Source organism: Bos indicus x Bos taurus, chromosome 26 (assembly GCF_003369695.1).
Source record: "Bos indicus x Bos taurus breed Angus x Brahman F1 hybrid chromosome 26, Bos_hybrid_MaternalHap_v2.0, whole genome shotgun sequence".
Taxonomy (NCBI): Eukaryota; Metazoa; Chordata; class Mammalia; order Artiodactyla; family Bovidae; genus Bos; species Bos indicus x Bos taurus.
The window spans coordinates 34,630,016-34,650,478 of record NC_040101.1 but is presented as its reverse complement, the minus strand read 5'-3'; the positions used below and the strand labels follow the sequence as shown (position 1 = coordinate 34,650,478).

General features: G+C 46.9%; 1 protein-coding gene and 1 long non-coding RNA gene across 24 annotated transcripts in view; one reads left to right on the top strand and one right to left on the bottom strand.

Annotated features, from left to right (window-relative positions):
• Positions 1-5,292, top strand: part of LOC113884651 — a 46,696-nt gene extending 41,404 nt beyond the window's left edge. The window contains exon 2 of the long non-coding RNA XR_003508955.1: positions 5,048-5,292. This is a non-coding gene — a long non-coding RNA (uncharacterized LOC113884651). The remainder of the gene's footprint in view (positions 1-5,047) is intronic.
• Positions 1-20,463, bottom strand: part of SORBS1 (sorbin and SH3 domain containing 1) — a 234,556-nt gene that overhangs the window by 3,859 nt on the left and 210,234 nt on the right. For 13 of the 23 annotated variants that reach the window (XM_027529431.1, XM_027529420.1, XM_027529421.1 and 10 more), the window contains 3 exons: positions 19,148-19,342; positions 4,865-4,923; positions 1,269-1,381 (listed from right to left, as the gene is read on the bottom strand). In XM_027529431.1, the coding sequence (XP_027385232.1) occupies positions 1,269-1,381; positions 4,865-4,923; positions 19,148-19,342 (367 nt within the window). Of the gene's footprint in view, positions 1-1,268; positions 1,382-4,864; positions 4,924-5,633; positions 5,694-16,806; positions 17,572-19,147; positions 19,343-20,463 lie in introns of all 23 variants that reach the window. The other 10 variants (XM_027529417.1, XM_027529410.1, XM_027529418.1 and 7 more) reach the window with 2 other exon arrangements.

Here is a 20,463-nt window from a genome sequence, read left to right as displayed (position 1 = left end):
TGCTGGGTCCCTAATCAAGCTCCTTCCCTTGGAATTTTTTTTCAAGTAATCAACTTTTAAAAATTAATTTATTTGATTGCTCCAGGTCTTAGCTGCAGCATGCAGGATCTAGTTCCCTAATCAGGGATCAAACTTGGGCCCCCTACATTGGGAGTGCAGAGTCTTAGAAACTGGACTTTCTCTAAAGCTGGAGGGTGAGGTGGCAGACAGCTGTTGCATCATCATTACTCTCATCAGCAGACAGCATAATTTGATCATTGCATCCTTTCCCCAGTTAGCTTGGATAGGGCTTCAGAACCCTTTGAACACATTTCAAGCAGCCACTACCAGTGGGTTGGAGTTGTTGCACAAACTAAAATATCTAAAAGAATGTGTCAAAGCTGCTGCTGCTGCTGCTAAGTCGCTTCAGTCGTGTCCTACTCTGTGCGACCCCATAGATGGCAGCCCACCAGGCTCCCCCGTCCCTGGGATTCTAAGGCCATCTCAAACAGTTAGCTGAAGCCCCAGGGCAATGGTCAGGGAGGCTGCAGAGAACTGAGATGGTAAAGATTTTGAATCTGTGAAAAGAGGATTATTTCTGTCTTACACGCTGTTTGTTGAAAGAACTTCAGTAAGAAAGTATTATTAAGCATCTACTTTGTTATAGAATCTCAAATTCTGATCTTTCTCTGCTCCTATAAAGGTGACTCCTTTAATTCATCAGGTATTGCTTTGGTTAAAGTTATTAGAAGCCTGGAGTAAATGAGGCTTTCAGACTCTCTACATATATGCTTGCACTTCATGGCGGAAATCTACACGCACATGTTCTTGTGTTGTTCCACAGGAGTTTTAAAAATTAAAATTTCCAAATGTAGGACAGACAGATGCAGAATAGAAACAGAAACAGTGAATTCCCGGGCAGTCTGGTGGTTAGTATTTGGCTCTTTCATTGCTGGGGTCCAGGTTCAAGCCCTGGTCTGGGATCCCACAAGCTAGGCAGTGCCCCCACCACCTCTCCCCCCAAAAATACAAATAGAACTCAATAAATGCAACTGGCAACTGCCCTTCTGTGCAGTCGATGTTGGCATATTTGGTCCTCAGGTTCACAGTTACTATCATCCACATTGGTTTGAGGACAGACCTATACTGGGTGGCCCAGCATTTCTGACGGTGGTATAGGAACTGAGACGGCTCTCCTTCTGTGCAGAGAACGGTGCTCTTTTTGTGACTCATCACTCCAAGTTTTTCCTTCAGTACACAACAGATAAGAAAAGCACGATATCACTTACCAACGAACCACCCATCATCACATTTTTCCATGACATCAACAATATCTCCATCTCGGAGTTCCAATTCATCATCATTCTGTGGTATATAGCTATACAATGCTTGGTAGCTAAATCTGTAAATTAAAAAAAAATGATTAGTAAGTGACCCAAATGCTGATGGCATTAAATGAGTTTTAAAAGCCTGTTTCAGTTAAATCAACATTTGGGTCGTGTTTCCTGCTTATCAGTGGGGAAAAAAGTATTTTAATGGCTCTTTAATAACTTAGCATTGGGGGAGATCCGTTCAACATGTGATAAGTAAATTAAGATTCAGAGGGATGGAGAATCTGAGAAGCAAGTCATGATTGGTGCTTTCATTTAGTTTCATCTGGTTGCTTTAGCCAAGCTTTTTTTTATCTAGATGCTCCCCCTTGAAAGTTAATCAAGTTCTTAACACAAGATAACATGTGTAGATTGTCAAGGATAATCAGAAGTTACTTAGGTCCAGAGACAGACATTATATACGAGTCACATACATTGGAGAGCATGAAGCAATTGTCATGTGTATATATACAATTTTTAAAAGTATAACCCAGTTACCACACTGTTTAGCAATACTACCTTGAATTTCTTTGCATGCCAACACATATTTTACTAATTGCTTTGAAATGTGAATGCCATTTTTCTAAAACTCCTGAAGGCATATCTATCCCAGTAATATTTGGGGTTAAAATTTTTATTTACTTGCTAGTTGGCCTAAGGCAATGTATGTAGTCTGTGCTGTTCTGACAGGCTCTAGACAAAGCTGGCAGAGAAGGCAATGGCAACCCACTCCAGTACTCTTGCCTGGAAAATCCCATAGACGGAGGAGCCTGGTAGACTGCAGTCCATGGGGTCGCTAAGAAACATGACTAAGCGACTTCACTTTCACTTTACACTTTCATGCACTGGAGAAGGAAATGGCAACCCACTCCAGTGTTCTTGCCTGGAGAATCCCAGGGACGGGGGAGCCTGGTGGGCTGCCGTCTATGGGGTCGCAGAGTCGGACACGACTGAAGCGACTTAGCAGCAGCAGCAGCAGACAAAGCTGGACTACTTATGAAATCGATACCTGCTTTGGCAACAAATAAAGCCTTGTTTTCATTTATTCTTTTGACAAATGCTTAAGAAGCACCTACTGGGACTTCTCTGGTGGGTCAGATGGTAAAGAATCCTCCTGCAATGCAGGAGGTGGAAGAGATGTGGGTTCGATCCCCTGTAGGTCAGGAAGTTACCCTGTAGAAGGGAATGGCAACCCACTCCAGTATTCTTGCCTGGAGAATTGCATGGACAGAGGAGCCTGGCGGGTTACGATCCATGGGGTTGCAAAGAGTCGTACACAAGTGAGTGACTATCACACTTTCACTAAAAAACACCTACCAGTTCACAATTCTGTTTACTTGATACTTTGAAACATAACAGTAGCAGGCAAAACTTTCCAAATGAGCCAATCCTCTACCTCTCTCAGTGGATGTCAGTGAATCCCAGGGTGTGGGTGAGAGGGATTAGAAATAAGCGGAATCAGTTTCCAGAAACAAGAGGTTCGTTGTCCTCTGCTAGCAAGCCAAAGGGGCAGTTTAATTTTCCATATTTATCCAGATATCGTGAGACTTTGGCAGATGGATCTGTCTGCCAGAAGTAAGGTCTCTAATGCGGAAGAAGTGGCGCTGATGAACTCCCACTTGGTAACTGAATACTTTTCGGTGTTTCTGTATTTGCCTGCTGTCTCTTGCCCAAACTGGACTCCTGGCGGTGCCTCAGCCCCTTCACTGTTGTGGTGACTTCCTTGCCTGCCTCATCTCTGCGAGGTTAGTCCTGTCACCTGCCTCTCTGCTCTCAACCCAGACGGCGGAAACTGGCTGCACACAGTCCTGTGACCCTGCTGCTTGGGTCCCTAGTGGGCTCTGATTTTGGACGGGCCTCATGCTAACAGGGACACAGTTCTATAGAGTCCTTCCCTCACTTCCTCTGCCAATTCTGGTGCCCAACTCTGAGCAGAACTTTAACTTTCCTCCCCTCCTGCCCCTGTTTCCATGTATAAGGAAGGGTTCCCGCTCCTGGCCAGGCTAAGCTCCCTCCCCTGGGCTGTTTCCTTGACTTACATCTTCTCTCTTGTATCTTTGATTCTGTCAACTCCTCCTTAAGTGCTTGAGCCTCTGCATCCTGAAAACACCTCCCCTGTCCTGTGCTACTCCCTGACTCTCTAGCCCCCAATCCCCTAGCTCTTTCCACTCAGCATCACACTGACTCATCAACCCTTTTCTAACAGAGCATCTGCCTACACCCAACACTGTCACTGCAGAGATCACCAAAGACTGTTCCAACTTGCCACCTAGAGGACGTTTCTCATTTCTTACCCTCCTCGGCCTCTCTGAGGCAGGAGCACTCCTGACCACACCCTTCTTGCTCTGTTCAGTACCAATGAACACTCCTAAACCCTCACCTGTGTCTCTTGCTGCTCTTTCTCAGTCCCCTTTGCTGGCTGCTACTCTGTGGCCTTAAAGGCTGGTTCCCCAAGGATCCATCCTCAGTTCTCTTCTCCCTTTACCCCTGTCTCCTTGGGGAATCTTCTATACTTCCATGCACAAGGTGCCCAGTCTGTCCAAGCTCAGCCCCTCACCACTTTTTTGCTGTACTCATATCTCCAAATTACTATCTTTGTCCTTTGTCTCTGAAATCCACCCTCCATTCTATTGTCCAAGTTATCTCCCCAAAATGAAATCCAATCAGATACGTGTTCCACACATTTTTGGGGGCCATGCTGTGCAGCCTGTGAGATCTTAGTTCCCTGACCAGGGATTGAACTCAGCGACCTGGCAGGAAAGCATCAAGTCCTAACCACTGGACAGCCAGGGAACTCCAAGTATGTCTCTTATTTTAAAATCCTTCATTGGCTCCTGAGTGGACATAGACTAACACCCAAATGTATTTCTATTGCATTCTGGCTTCTACAATCTGGTCCCAACCTGTCCCTTGAACTTCATCTCCATTTCCTCCCTGAACTGCATCCTGTGGCTACAGGGGTCTCTTGGTGTTCTCCAGACACAACACCTACCCTGGGTCTTTGTACATTTGGATTCCTCGGCTAGGAAGACTGTTACCTCTTTGCTCTAACTCTCAAATCCAACTTTCAATGTTTATTCCAAAACCCCATTCCCCTGTGGATGGAGTTTGTGGAGTTTGTGCGTGGAATATAGGAGATACCCAATACTCTCCTTTTTTAATGAATGGATCAACCCTATTCATTCATCTCCAGTCAGGATTAACACTGCTTCCTCTCTATTCTCACAACACTAGGAATGAAACCAGTTAGTCCAGCTCCCCTTTGCCCTGTATGGCAGTTACACTTCCTTACCGCCTCTCCCTTCCCCGTAGAGGCCCCGACCGCCTTTATTCACCCCCCACCTGTTTTCTCATTGGCTGTTGGGAAACAGCCTTACCTAGAAGCCCTCAGAGAAGCTGGGAGTGATGGGTTCATTTCCCCTAAATGGCTGCTCCCACAGCCAATCAACAACCCACTTCCTAAGGCCAACAGACTACGGACAATGCAAGAACCGGGGTTCGCCACATGTACTTACAAATCCTGGGAGGTTTGACTCCTGTCTGGGGCGACTCTTCGCTGCTGGGCTTGAGGTTGCTGAGAAATGATTAAAGATGATTTATTGTCAGAAGGGGATACCTTGTGATGAAAGTCAAGGGGATGAGAAACAGTGCTGCAGTAATGAACAGATTTTTCGGCAATGTTTATGATCTCATTGCAGACTGCTTCCTGTGAGGTGGCCCCGAGATATCCAGAAACCCCCATAAAACAGTCAACATGGGGACAAAAAAAAAAAAAAGAAAGAGAGGAAGAGATGTAACATTCCAGACGAAGCACATAAGTCCAAGGAAACAACAGAGTTGAAGATCCGGTTTAAAAAAATAGATATTCCAGTAGTGGAGTGCAGGAGGGGTCCAGGCGAAAGCATGGAAAAAACAGGTAAGATACAGAAGAATTTGGGATTTAGTATGAATATTAAATTAAAAAGGCAGCAGCATAAAGGCCTGTAATTAGTGAGTAACCGTTACAAATGGAGTAATTTCAGGACAGAGATGCAAGTATGTATCCCCAATCATGCACTAAAATATTAATCCCACATGTAGGCAGAGTAGAAACAGTCTCTAAATTCCTCTGCCTTTTTCTGAGAAGGGAGGGGGTAGCCTAGCATCGCTCTCTCTACTACAATAGCCATAAAATTCTTAAAAATAATGGCTCTGTGAGTCAACCAGTCTACTCCAGTCTAGATTCTAAAAATCAGTCAGAATTCTCTTTAGAAAAGCTACAGTCGTATTCAATAGGCATCTTACCACATAGCTCTTTTCAGATTCTGTGAGATCAGGTCCTGCTCTCAATGAATGATGAGAAGGCTGTGATCACCAAGCAAATTATAAGGGAGACATTTTAGCAGATGTCACATTGAAAAGGATTAAAAATAAAAGTGTGAGCAAATACACATACCACACCATCACACTCGATGACACCGGACACTCGTGGCCTATGGCCACCGAGTTTCCATGACAACACGGTGGGAGCAGAGGAGACAGTGCAATGTACAGAGTTAGAAGCAAGCATCCGGGCAATGAGATGGGCAGTTGGGAGCATGGCTGCAGTGAGGTGAGAATGAACAACACAGGGACTCCAGACTGGCAGGGAAGAGACACAGAAGGGCTGCCTTAAGGACAGTCATGTCCCTCTGTGAGCACGCACGCCGGTCCCCTCACTCTTAGCGGTAAGCATTTATGAAGGACTGATGTACTGAAAGCCCGTTCCAGTTATTTTGTTGACAGGGAGCCTCCTCTGGCAAAGCAGGCTCATAAAACTATCAGGTATGCCATTTTCTTGTACTTGTAAAAATCAAACAAGAGAGTAACGATTTTGAAAAACCCCCTGTAGTACCTGGTGTATCAAAAAAGGCTGTTCTCCCAGGAAAAACCTGCAAATGATACATTCCAGCTACATATGAGATAGATGAGTTCCGATATCTCATAGAGTAGGGCTTGCTTACACAAACAGGACCGTGTGTCCTGACACAGCAGTAGAAATGAAACCATCACTCTTCACTCAACAGCTCTGGTACCACATCATGACATGAAAATAAGGTGCAATCTGGCCAAGCAGACCTGTCTTTTAAGTAACAATCCAAAATAGAGCTGGCCAGCCCTTCACTGGAAGAGTGTTGGGAATTATTTACCCCAGAGAGGATTCAATTCCAACTCTTAAGAAGTCTCCCTAATTGAACATTTGAAGAGCCGTCTTTGGAGAAACCCTCCAGGTTATATGCAATAATACTGATGAGCCACAGCAACTCCAGGGCCTTCTAGAAGAGCATTCAGATCTTTAGTGTGTGACCATTTGTTTCCCAGGAAGGCCCAGAGACACTGAGGACTTTCCCTGAGCTCATCCAGCAAGTTAGCGGAAGCCCTGTCTCCTGGATTCATCTACTATCTCGTTGGACCTTCTCTTTCATCCTTGAACCATTTCCCACATTATTAATTGCCTCCACTGACATTATATTCAGTGAGTCCCACAGAAACCCTGGAGACTGGCAAGACAGGGTTATCATCCCATTTTCTTTTAAATCCTAAGAAGCTGATGCTCAGAAGGGTTTAGCGCATTCCCCAATGTCACACAGCCTCCAAGAGCTGACACTGCTCCACCACACCATCCCTTCCCATTCCCCTCTGCTGTAAATGTCCCATCCACTTGCATCCCCTGTGGGCCAGCTTCCATTCCAGACATCGCTTCCATACTCTTGTTCTTTGAAAAACTGCTTCAAGTTCTCCAAACCCCTCCAAACCTCAGTCCCTTAAACCAGCCTCCCTGGTTTCTGGCAGGATGCAGAGAAGAGATAGAACTCAATTAAAAAGAGAACTGCAAGGGGTTTGCTCCTTAGAAGTTCAGAACCTGCAGGCCTTTGCCAGATGACTGGGAGCTGGCCTCACTGCCCATCCAGCCTCTGGATCAAGGTTTCTGCGTAACAAAATAATGACACTCCTAAGCACCTAATATGTGAGATTCTATGTGGCATCCCCGAGTGGGTGATCTCTACAGGCAGATTTTGACTTGACAGAAGGGAAAACTTTCAAAAGTGAGAGCTGTCCAATAGAAAGGGCTGCCTTGAGAGGAAGCGGTTGCTGGTCCCAGCAGCTGTTCAAGCTGAGGTTGTGTTGACAACTGCTACAGGGGAAACTGTAGAGCACTGCTGCCCAAATGCTGATGTGTGTCAGAGTCGCCAGGGATCCTGTTAAAATACAGATTTTGGTCTGACATGTCTGGGGTGTTCATTTCTATGTGGGGATGCCCATACTGCTGGTCCACAGACCAACTTTGGGGAGCAAGGCTCTGGAGCATTTCATTTGTCTAACACTGAGCTAAGACTGGTTGGTCTGGATCACACCTCATGAAAATAAAAGTTCTCATAAAAAAAAATTTCCAAACTCCAGCTGGTGGCCTACCTACCTCAGGTCAAATGTAGTACAGTCTACTGACATGACCTCCAGTTTACCAGGTCACAGCCAAACCAGAGGATAATCATCACTGCAGCCTTCACATCTGGACACACTTAACATCTAGTACAAACTTAATTCCTCCCTTAGAGGTAACTCGTTCCCTACTTAATGTCTGTGGAATAAATGAAGGAAGAAGGTGAGGTAAATATTTATGCTTTTAGCTAAGATTCAGTTTTTCCCTATTTGAAATGCATTCCTTAGATTTAAACCAAACATCTCATACAGCTGAAATGTAAACCAGTTTTTTGAGGGGGATGAGTGGGTATGGCATGTGGATCCTTGTTGGAGATGGAAACCACTGATATCCACCATAGGGACTTCCCCTTCATGTTGAAGGCTGTTGACTTTCAGACTTTTTTTTTCCCTCTCGAGATGTATGTCTTTTTCTTTCCCTGGTCCTGTTTTCTAACCATCTGCAGCTTTATATATCTCTTCCTTTGATACTATGCTGCCTGGTAACCAGTAGCCTCACATATCTATTCAACACTGAGATGGGGCCAGTAAGAAACGTGCTGTAGGTGTAAAATTATTTGCACTTTTTACAAAAGTATTTTTTACAACATTATTTCAAAACTTAGTATAAAGAATTTAAAATATCTCAACAATTATTCTGATTATATATTAAAATGATACTCTTTTAGATATGTTGGGTCAATAAGTCAAATATACTACTAAAATTAATTTCATTCACTCCATTTTACTACCAGAAAATTTTAAATTACATACATGACTTATATTCCTGCTGGCCAGTGCTGCTCTAAACCCTCCCTGGGTCTCAGTGTACACCCTTCTTTAAGCCCCAAAGCAGACAAAGTTCTAATCACGATCTCAGCCAGGGTTAGGGATAAAAGGACTATTATCTCATGCTAAGGACATTTCAGACTCCTGGAAATACATCCCAGTTTTTCACATGTTTAGAAAAAGAACCACCAACCCCTCCACCCCAGCACATCCTGCATAGCCCCATCAACAGTTAGCAGGTGATAGCTACTGATCCAGAAACTGCTTTTCTTCCATATCTGCGCAGACACACACAAGCTGGCCCTCTTGGCCTGGAGCTTGTGTCTCATTCTTCCGAGAGAGCAACCTTGTGTGTGTCCCTGCAGCCCTTCCACCTCCAGTTCACAGCGAGCAGTCCCTCAGAAACCCGACACTGGTCTCTGGGGGCTGTTAATCCCTCTGGATCCACAAAAAAACACTTGGTGCTCCTATCAGTTACTAAGCGTTCTCTTCCAGCTCTGGGTGTTTGCCAAAGCCTTGAAGCCCAAAATAAAATGTCCATAGGCTGGAGGCCAGCAGGAAGTCCTGGAGCTGTGGGCAGGACAGAGAAGCCCCACCTCCACATGGCCTGGAGCCCTTCTAGGAGTGTCATGAGTCTCAGAGACGGTGAGCCCCTCCAAACCGTCTCCTTTCCTCAGACCCTAACTCTCTGGTGACTAACGCTGGCCTCCCAGGGGACACTGGACTGGAAGGGAGGGTTCCAGGACAGACTGTTACACTAATTCATTGTCGCTTGAGCAAAATGCTTAACTTTGGATTTCAAGTTCTCAGTAAAATAAGAGGCTTGGGCATGATTTACATAAATATCCTCTTTGGCTCTGAAGTTCTTATGTAGTCATTAGTGTGCGTGCATCCCATGAACTGAGAACAAAGGCTGGGCCGGGCTGACCTGGTTTCGAAGGAGCAGCACTTCCTCACTGCTCACTGGAGACGGGGTGGAGGGCGGCTCTGACTGCAGCCTCCAGGGTGTCCGGAGGGTTCCCTTCTGGCTTTGTGGGAGGTGAGGGACTGCCCTGAAGGCAGAGAAAGAGCCACAGCTCCTGGAGGACCACAGGCAGACTGCCAGAGGAGGCAGGAGACCTGAATGATTCGGGCTCCTGGCTCTAGGAAGCCTCAGCAGGTCTGCAGAATAGTCTGCCTCCCCTGAGCCCTTCTCTTGGCTGTACTAAGAAAAAGAACCCGGCTTGCAAACAAAACAAACGATAACCCATCAGTTCAACTGCTTACCACCTAGACTCGATCTCCTTGCAGTTCAGTCCACAGACAGGCTTTGATGTAATTTGAACCTGATGACAGCACTAAACTTACATGCTTAACCTTCTCATATAGTCTGTGGTGGGGTCTGTTTCTTTCCTAAAACAATGACACAACGGATGCCAAATGTGTATCCAAGTATGGAGACACCAAAACTTTCCAAGGGAATGCCTTTGTACTCAAGGTGAGAGAATAAGAAGAAGCACTAATTTACAGGGTGAAAATTCTAAATTTTCTAAACTCTGGATTTGTGTGAGTAATCCAGCAAATACTTAAGGAAATCAACCCTGAATATTCATTGGAAGAACTGATACTGAAGCTGAAGCTCCAATACTTTGGTCACCTTATGTGAAGAGCCGACTCATTGGAAAAGACTGAAGGCAAGAGGAGAACGGGGCAACAGAGGATGAGTTGGCTGGATGGCATCACTGACTCAATGGATGTAAGTTAGAGCAAACTCCAGGAGACAATACAGGACAGGGAAGCCTGGCACACCGCAGTCCACGAGGTCTCAGAGCCAGACACAACTGGGAAACCGAACAACGACAACAGCAACAATCCAGTAAAAGGATTCTTCTATCTTCTACTTTCTTCTCTCCTCCAACCCCATCTTCCTCTCTTAGGTGAAATGGAGTAAGGAAGATAAACTACTTTTCTTTTCCCTGGTACCTTGATATCACAGAGTATATTTAATGAGTCCCAATTACATGCTGTGTGCTAGGTGCATTCAGCTCCAGAAAACCTCATTTAACTCAATAAATGAACTCCTCATAATAACTCAATGAAGTGGTCAATATTTACCTCATCTTATAAACTAAGACCCAGTGTGTCTGAATTGGGAAGTGAAGAGCCAGAATGTGGACGCTAGTCTCTCTGACTCCGGGTCCCATGCCTCCTGTCATGTTTGATCTGCCGGGCTGTGCTCTGCCAGAGGGAGATATCCAAATAGCTGGATGGATGTGCTGATCAAGAGGCCACCTTAGCTCACCCTATGCTCTGCAGCTGGCATGAGCTGGGTTTCTACTGAAATCCTCCATTTCTCTCCTAACACCTCTTTTAGGGGTGGATATTGAAGCCTTTGACTGTGTGGATCACAAGAAACTGTGGAAAATTCTGAAAGAGATGGGAATACCAGACCACCTGACCTGCCTCTTGAGAAACCTGTATGCAGGTCAGGAAGCAACAGTTAGAACTAGACACGGAACAACAGACTGTTTCCAAATAGGAAAAGGAGTTTGTCAAGGCTGTATATTGTCACCCTGCTTATTTAACTTATATGCAGAGTACATCATGAGAAATGCTGGGCTGGAAGAAGCACAAGCTGGAATCAAGATTGCCGGGAGAAATATCAATAACCTCAGATAGGCAGATGACACCACCCTTATGGCAGAAAGTGAAGAGGAACTAAAAAGCCTCTTGATGAAGGTGAAAGAAGAAAATGAAAACGTTGGCTTAAAACTCAGCATTCAGAAAATGAAGATCATGGCATCTGGTCCCATCACTTCATGGGAAATAGATGGGGAAACAGTGGAAACAGTGTCAGACTTTATTTTTCTGGGCTCCAAAATCACTGTAGATGGTGACTGCAGCCATGAAATTAAAAGACGCTTACTTCTTGGAAGAAAAATTATGATCAACCTAGATAGCATATTCAAAAGCAGAGACATTACTTTGCCAACAAAGGTCCGTCTAGTCAAGGCTATGGTTTTTCCAGTGGTCATGTATGGATGTGAGAGTTGGACTGTGAAGAAAGCTGAGCGCCAAAGAATTGATGCTTCTGAACTGTGGTGTTGGAGAAGACTCTTGAGAGTCCCTTGGACTGCAAGGAGATCCAACCAGTCCATCCTAAAGGATATCAGCCCTGGGATTTCTTTGGAAGGAATGATGTTAAAGCTGAAACTCCAGTACTTTGGCCACCTCATGCGAAGAGATGACTCATTGGAAAAGACTCTGATGCTGGGAGGGATTGGGGGCAGGAGGAGAAGGGGACGACAGAGGATGAGATGGCTGGATGCATCACTGACTCAATGGACGTGAGTCTGAGTGAACTCTGGGAGTTGGTGATGGACAGGGAGGCCTGGCGTGCTGCGATTCATGGGGTCGCAGAGTCGGACACGACTGAGCGACTGAACTGAAATGATTGAAACCTCAAGTCTTAGTTCCCTGGGCCTCGACTGTTGAGCGTATACATACCTGCTGGTGATTTTTCTAAGAACTGCAACCAGCGTCTCTCCCCACCCTGTACACTGTTGAACACTCTATGTATATTTAGAGATTTCCCTTCTCAGTGAGTCAAAGGAAAATGTTTCCCCTTATTAGGTAGGTGTTTTAACATTTAAATTTCCTTTTCATTCTTGTAAGTTGTATCACATGCTTTCCCTTTTATTTCTGATTTCTATGCTCAAGGCAGGCCTACACCTTTCTTCTTATCTTAGTTCTGGGAACTCACCTAGTTTCCATGTATAAGGGCTGTTCCCTCTGAGTTCACCAAAGCTCAAATTTTCTGTCCTGTTTCCCTTCCCGCTCTCCTTTCTCTAAGGCTGTAGTGTTGTTCTTGTGCTTCTCAGAAGCTTTGAGGACACAGAGCTTTCCTGAATACTTTTATTTAAAAATTATTCCCCCAGATTATACTGTTATAATTATGCAAAATTGTGTGTGTGCCACCCTCTTTCCCAAACCGCTGGCCTAGACTCAGATAACCTCAGATTCTCAAAAGTTTTGTGATCCAGAAAATGTTACAAGTCACTGGAGTGACTTTAAAGATTCTTTTAAAGTCAAAAATTCTATGAGGATCTCTTACACCAGTTATAGAAGCTCCTAACAACCAAGTCTGGAGGCTAGTCAGCGAACAGTACTTCTCTCTTGGGGAAGGCTCAGAAAATATTGATGAATGCTGGAGAATCCCAAGACCATCTTCCCCTTCACTTTCTTGACCAATTGTCCTAAATCTTCCTAGCCAAAATTATGCTCAACAAAACCCAAGAACTTGGTTGATAATTCCAAACTCTTGGGCATTTTGTATATGTTTGTCCAATTAGTTGTCCCTCAAAAAACAAAGGGAAACACTTGTTTTTCCACTATGAAGGTGCACAGGTCTATTATAAACCCCCTTCCTTAAAATTTTGTATTTTTTCTTCTCTTTCCTTGTAACTGAAATGCACACAGGATTTTTAGTTAATCAGAGACTATCAAAACTAACGAAGTCAGCTTTGTCTGGATCTTTTGTCTATGGATGGTGAAGCCAGAGAAGGGAAGTGACTCACCCAGAGACACACAGCAGGCTCATGGCAAGGCAGGAGATAGAGCCCAGGAACCCTAAATTTGAATGCAGCACTCTTCCCACCAATCCTGGCTTCCCCTAAATGCCCCTTGCCCCTCATTCACTCCCTTCTGCTGTTCAGAGAACTCCTAGCTAAAAACATGCGCAACCGACCCAATGTCACACCAGCTTGGGAGTCTACAAGGAGTGAAAAGTCAAACCCTTTCACAAGGAAGTGCTCACACATCTGCAGAGTTGGGGGTCGTGGGATGGGCTGGACAGGTGACTCAGGAGAAAGAAAGCAGCAGAACAGGGACTAGCACCAAGTAGGGAATGCAGATGACCAGTTAGCAAGGGTCACAGGACCTGTGGAGGATGACCAGCCACTCTGTGAGGAGGTGCTGACCAGTATCCATATGTGCACCAACCAGCCCTCCAAGCTTTGCTCACAGCCCCTTCTACCCACCGGCGGACACAGAAGCCCCACCACAGAAGCCCCACCGAAACCAGAACTCATACCCTTTCACATTCTTACCCCTGGGGCTTAGCTAGGCTATTTGCTTGCTTCGAATGCTGCCCTCCTGCTGTTCACCTATCATAAAACTCCCAGTTCCTTAAGCTCCAAATCAAAAGTCACTTTTCTTTTGAAATCTGTCCACCTCACCCCACACCAACCTCCCTTGCTTATTCTCATCTTGAACTCCCCAAGGAAACTGTTTGTGACCCTTCTTCCTGGTCTACCTTATACTTACTTTTGTGAACATGTCTTATCCCCCAGTAAAGACCTACACTCCTTTAGCTGGGGTCACTCATATCGTATCTCTGCTTTCACTCAACAAATACTTGTTGAGCACCTTCCTCAATCAGGTGTCCTGGTCCCGTGCGCTCTGAGGGTGACAGATAAAGGGACAAATACAATAGAGTTGATAAGTGCCCCTAAGATCAGGTGCTGGGGGCTGTGAAAGCACAAAGTCCGGCACTTAATCTAGTCCTACAGGGGGAGGGGAAAGTTGGCAGGAAAGGCTTCCAGGAAGGAATGGAGAAGTAAAGGACGGGTGGAAATTTTCCAGACGCACAAGCAGGGGAGACTGAGGGGAGGGTGAGGCTGGCTTAGCTGTCAAAACAGCCAGTTCCATGAGGCCTTCTAAGCCCAGGAAGGAGGAGAGACTTTCCTGAGAGCAGGGGGGCCCCTGACAACGCTCACCCCTCTCTGCCTCCTGCAGCACTTCGCACAGTGCCTGGAACATCCTAGACACTCAAATAGAAGAGGAAATGGTCAAAACACTTTGGAATGTCTTTTCTTGCTCTCCGGTTAGATTCCCTTCACTTATAGATCAGAATATCTACCTAGGTTCCCAACATTGGTAACAAAGTTGAATTATTGGTTCAGCTCCTCACCCCCAGCAAGGACAAGAGCAGTTGACAGTTTTTCTGATAATACAAGCAAGTCTGGAATGCATTTGTTCAAGTGACACAGAGTGAGGTCACTGGGTCACCAGAGAATACCTGTCATTCAAGCCCTTCCCATCTTGTGCTCTGTCAGCACAAGACGGCCTCAAGAGAGGCAGAAAGCTTCCTTGGAAGGACCTCATTTCCCAAGCTGACTTCCAGGTCCCAGTTCTAGGACGGGAAGGTGAAGGAGCTGGTGAGGGAGTGGGTGGGCAGCAGCCGTTTTCACATAACCCCCCCCAGCTCTCAACATGGAGCAAGGCCAGGGCCCAGCTTTTTGTTGGGAGAACAGGAGGGAGGGGATGGGAAGGGGTGCACCTGGGGTCTGGAGGCCCATCAGGAAACAGTTTTCAACAAGTTTGGCTTTCTGTATTGCCAGCACACCACCCTCTCCTAGTTAGGAATGGGAAGTGTCCACTCCCAGCCTCTTCCAAGCACCATGTGCGCTTCCTGTCCATACTGGATCCTGGCATTGGGCCGCAATGACTCACCGCCAACCATGAGGAGGTCTCCAGGCCCCAAGGGCTGACTTAGAACCTTTCCAGAACTGTTCCTGTGTTGAGACATTGACTTCTTTTCCATCAGTCACTTCACTGCCTCTCCCCTAGCAAATTATTTCTTTCCTTGACAGGACACACCCTTCTCTCCTCACAGAACATGCCTTCCAGGAACACCTGCTCAGGCAAAGCCTTCCCCAGGTATTTCCTCAGCACTGGCCTCAGAGCTGGAGCAACATCCCGCTTCAGGGAGCCTTCCGGCCTGCCAGGCACCACACCTACCTCCTTTAATCCTTACACTGTCCTGTGATTGAGAGACAAATTCCACTCCTACTTTGGATAGGAGAAAGCCGGTGGGGAGGTAGAGCCTGACTACTGACCATTATCACACGCTGTCCTTCCCCACAGCAATGACGCCCCACTCCCCATCATCAGGCTGGGGCCGCAGGTGGGGCCAAATCTGTGCTTCAGGCCGCAGGCTCCTGCAGCCTCCAGGCAAACCTCTGCAGCTGTGTGTGCCAGTCTTCCTGAAGCACAGGGCTCCTCAAAGGCAGAATGGGAAACCCTGTATCCTGCCCAGAGGTAGGTATACCCTCAAATGAGTATCTGTTGAGTAAATGACACTTTAAAGGGAAACTGAGATTAAACATCATCATCTACCATGGGCATTGTGCACAGTAGATAATAAATGGCTTGGAGACATCTTCAAGAATTCCATCTGGTTCAAAAGACATTCTAGAATGTTCTCAGCTCCAGATGCTCCAAGGTGGAGAGCTTCCATTTATAAAGTGCTGATGTGTTCCATTCCCAGCCCCTGTGCTTAGCACTTAACATGCATCAATTTGTGAAATCCTCTCAACCTGACTGTGAGGTAGTTGTTATCTCCATTTTACAGATGAGGAAACTGAGGCTAAGAAGGGGAAAGTAACTCAATTCCAAATCACTAGAGGGTAGAGGAGAGCAGGCATTCAGACTCGGCTACTTTGGAGAAGCTGCCCAAAGGCTCTGAATTCTGGGGTATTAAACAGCATAGCCAGTATTAGAACCATGATCTAATTGCCACGTTCACCTCCTCGCCACCTGCCCCCAATTTTTAAGCTCTCAAAACATCCTAGAGCCACCTCAGTCCAGACCCCAAAATCTTTGTAGTTGTCCCAGACAGAAAATGGGACAGTTGCCTAAAAACCTGGCCTGTCCTTCAAGGATCCCAGCACTGGGTTGATCCCCCCAAAACCAAAACGTATGTGCCCATCAGTGAGCAGCTCAGCTCCCACACAGACACAGGACAGGACGAGACCCAGCGGGGCTAAGTGCTGGCAGGCAGAGCGCCAGGGGTTATGGAAACACAGCGCAGCGCACACAAAACCAAACCACACGGAGCCAAACTGAAGCCTGGTGTTCTCAGCTGTGTTAGAGCAAGCCGAGGGTCCTCTCCCAGGCGCGACTGCGCCAGGAGGAAGGCCTGCCTTCTTGCGGGTTTTTGCACCAGGCCAGGAGGTACCCAACAGTGTGGCTTACTTTGGAATCACTTCGAGAGGCCAGAATACAGACTGTCCCTGGCCTCCAGCTGTTCCAGCCCTGACAACCTAATGGATGACCCCTCCATTCCCTCCTGGGTCATATTTTTGTTTCCAAACAAGCAAACGGGTCTTGTGGGCATCCACTTGGCTGTGGGTGAGGCTGCCCCACTGCCCGAGATGCCCGGGCACACATGGTCATGCTGCAGGCCTACCTGGCTCGCACCCATCCGAGCGGCCGGCTCACCACCTCTCTGCAGCTCTGAGCGCTCAGCCTCCCTTCCCGAGAAAGGGCCCCCCAGGGGCTGGTGGCGGGGCCGGCTCTCCTCTGGGGTGTGGAGCTCTGTGAGTCTCTGTTCGGTGCTCAGGCACCTGACCACGTCTGATGGCCTCAAGCAGCTCTTCTTAGAGATGGCAGGTCCACCTGGGCATCTCTCACCCGCCTCCCTCTCTGCTTTCCTCTCACGCGCTCCATTTCCATCTCGCCATGGCTGCCGCTTACCCTGGCTGCTAAAGGCGTCACTAAGCTCCGAGATGACCCTGTCAGATCGCCCAAGCCACGGCTGGGAGAAGCTATCCTGGAGGACCCCCGGAGGTGGCACATAGGTACCACTGTCTCCATTGACGTGGAAGGAGGCCTGGGCCCCAGGCGCTGGGGAGTGGGCTTTGTGCGGAGGCGGCAGGGCCAGCGGGGAGACCGCAGAATGTGGAGTGGACCGGTCCGACCAGCCCGAATGGGGAAGGTTGAGGGGCAGCGAGGAGCTGGGCCTTGTGAACAAGGCCAAGGGGTCACTGCTGTAGATAGAAGCCTCGGGCAGAGGAGGCAAGGGTGGTGTCAGAGCCAGAGGACGCCTGCTAGGGACCCCTACAGTCAATGAGATCCACTCAGAGGTGACAGCGTGCATCTCCGGGGACAGGGCTCGGCGGGGGTGGGGCAGAGATGAGGGGGCCGGCATGAGGAGCTTGCTGTGACTGGGAAACTTCAAAAGAGAAGGAGAGAGAAGAAAACAAAAGAAGTAAAAGGCACAAGTGTCAGCACAGAGAATAAAGGAGGAAAATAATCACACGGGATGTCTGGAGAGGAACGAAATGGAGAGGATGAGCAGGGCACGCTGGTGTCCAGAAAGGAAATCACTTGGTCGGGCTGGGAGAGAACCTGGATGTGGATGCGGATGCGTGTGTGTGGATACATGGGTGTGTGCAGGCGGGGGAGAATGGAGAAGCAGGTGGCATGGAGACGGGAGAAAGGGTCCCATCAGGACAGAAACAGATGCTGCCGGCTGGTCTGCAGAATCAGATTTAAAGGGACACACTGGGAGCTCCCTACCCCCACCCCATCCAACTGCCTCTGCAATGAAGCCTGACCCAGAACCACGAGGAGAGAAAGGTGGCCTGGCTGAACCACTGTGTTGTACACCGAGACGAATATAACAGTGTACGTCAACTATACTTGAGTACAGAGAGTTTACAAAGGTCTTCCACCACTCTGGCCCTTCTTGGGCATTTATTCTCTCTAGGGGGCTCAGTGAAGAGCCTTCCAGAGAGGTGTAGGAGCAGTGTAGCCATCTTGTTTCACAGTTGCACTTGGCTACAGTCAAGCATAAAATCTAACTGTGTTCCTCATGCTGTGACCAAGCAGAGTGCCCTACGCCCGGCTCACACTCTCTCCCTGCGAGATCACGGGATCTACATCTCACTGTGCAAAGAATCCTTGGGTCAGCCTGTCTCATGCTTTCAGCCAAGAACCATCTCCTGGGGTCAGCAATGGCAAGTGAGAGAGGAGGATGAGAGGAGAGAGGCCCAGGCAGGACCCTGGGCCCCCGGGTCCTGCTCTTGTTCCCCTGACCATCCTCTCTGTAACTTACCACTTAGGGTCAGTCTTTCACAGAAGTCACCCCACTGTGCCTCTCCTGAACCCAAGGTTTGGTTTTTTTCCTTGGCTTTGGGACAGTGGGGATGGGTTTGGAATAATTTATAGTTTAGAATAAGTTTGTTCATAATTAATATTTAGGAAGCAAAGACCATATTATGCTTTTAAATCTACTTTCTTTCAGCCCAGTATAGACAGAGATGCTGTAAATTCCTTTTGCAACCCGGTTCTTGACTGCAAAGAATACTCTGAATCTGGTCTATGTGTCTGAGGATAAGGATGTGAAATTCTTTCAGTCTTTGTGTTCTGCAGGCCAATCTTGACCAGTAAGATGACTAAGAGAACCATACTGGCCATGATATGTATGGGATTGTGGTGGTACCCAGACAACCAGCTTTGGTCAACATGGGATGCTGCCAGAACAGAGTTTTGGACCATCTGATAATGACAGGTATTTCTCTCCCCAATCATCTTGTCCCCAGAGCAATCACCTTAAGTGCTTCCTTTTCCCTCAGATAATATTTCTCCCAGCAAATTCTTGAAAAACGCCATTTGTACACATGAAAACAAACCCTGGAATGCATACTCTCTGCACTGCTGCAGACCCACCCCAGAGGGGCTGTGTGCCATTAGCACTTAGATTTGTCGTGCTGAGTGTGAAAACCAGTGATGAGAAGCTTAGGTACCTGAGGGCTTGCAGTGGTGCTGCGACTTGGGGAGGAGGAGAAAGGCAGGTCGATGTAATCTGTGGGGTTTTTCACCAGTGGCCGTTTGATCACATCCACATAGGTGATGGGGAAGATGCCTTGCCGGGACGTGCCTGGGATCCTCCCTTCGTACCAGTTCTCGTCCACCTGTCGAAGCAGCGTGATCCTCTCGCCCTGCAAGACACAGTGAGGCAGTGGTCCTTGCCCTAGCAGACCTCAGCACGTCTGAGGTCCCTGCCTGTACCCTGTGCTCTCCTGCATTACTTCTCACGTTCTTTGGTCAGAAAAACCTTCCGTGCTCATCCTGGATGAAATGAATCACCACTGAGGTGGAGATGCTAACAGCAGTTAGAACTGCTATGAGTCTGTTAAGCTTGGTCTTCACGTATTTCGCTAAAGAAGGTCAGACTCATTCCCCCAAGCTAACAGGAAAATGTAATGTCTCTCTCTTTTTTTTTTTTGGCTGCATCACAAAGCTTGTAGAATCATAGTTCCTGAATGGAGACTGAACGTAGACCCTTGACAGTGAGAGCATCGTCCTAACCACTGGACCACCAGGGAATTCCCCAAATCTAGTGGTTTTGACTCACTTAATGCAAAACAGACAGATATCCAATCTTCTTCTTTAAGGTAAAGGTTTTGGGGATTCTTTTTCTTTTTTAATATAATTGTATTTTTCCTGTATCATTACAGGAAAATTAAAACATAAACGTAAGGCAGAAAATAATCACTACCCATAATATTATCACTTGAGGGTCACCACTGGTAATATTTTGGTACAGATAATTCCATGTGAATTAGACTTGAATATATTTTTTCTTATAAAAACAATATACACTGTATTCCCTTTTGTAATTTGCTTTTTTGGTACTGAATAACATACAGTACACATCCTTCTTTATCAAGAAATATAATTCTGTTTTTCCTAGCGGTGCACAGCTTAATGGCCCACTGCAGGCGATCTACTGTATATAATATAATGGTTTAATTATTGGTCTCCTGATGTAGGGCAACTAGGTTGCTTCCACTGTTTCTCTTTTCTATAACATGGTTCATCTTTTTTCAAGGCATAGCCTTGCTTCCCTCAATCCTCAGTAAAATTCTTAACTTTAGTACCTTCAGCCAGCCAGAGAATTTTGACATATACAGAGTTTCTGAATTCCTAGGAAGAACAGTGTCTCTGCCTGGCTTAGTTGTGTTCAAAATAAGTACAAGCACCTTGAAGGCAATGATAACATTGTCATCTCCTGCTCACTGAGGGCCAACTAGGTGCCACGTGTCACACTGGGGGCTTC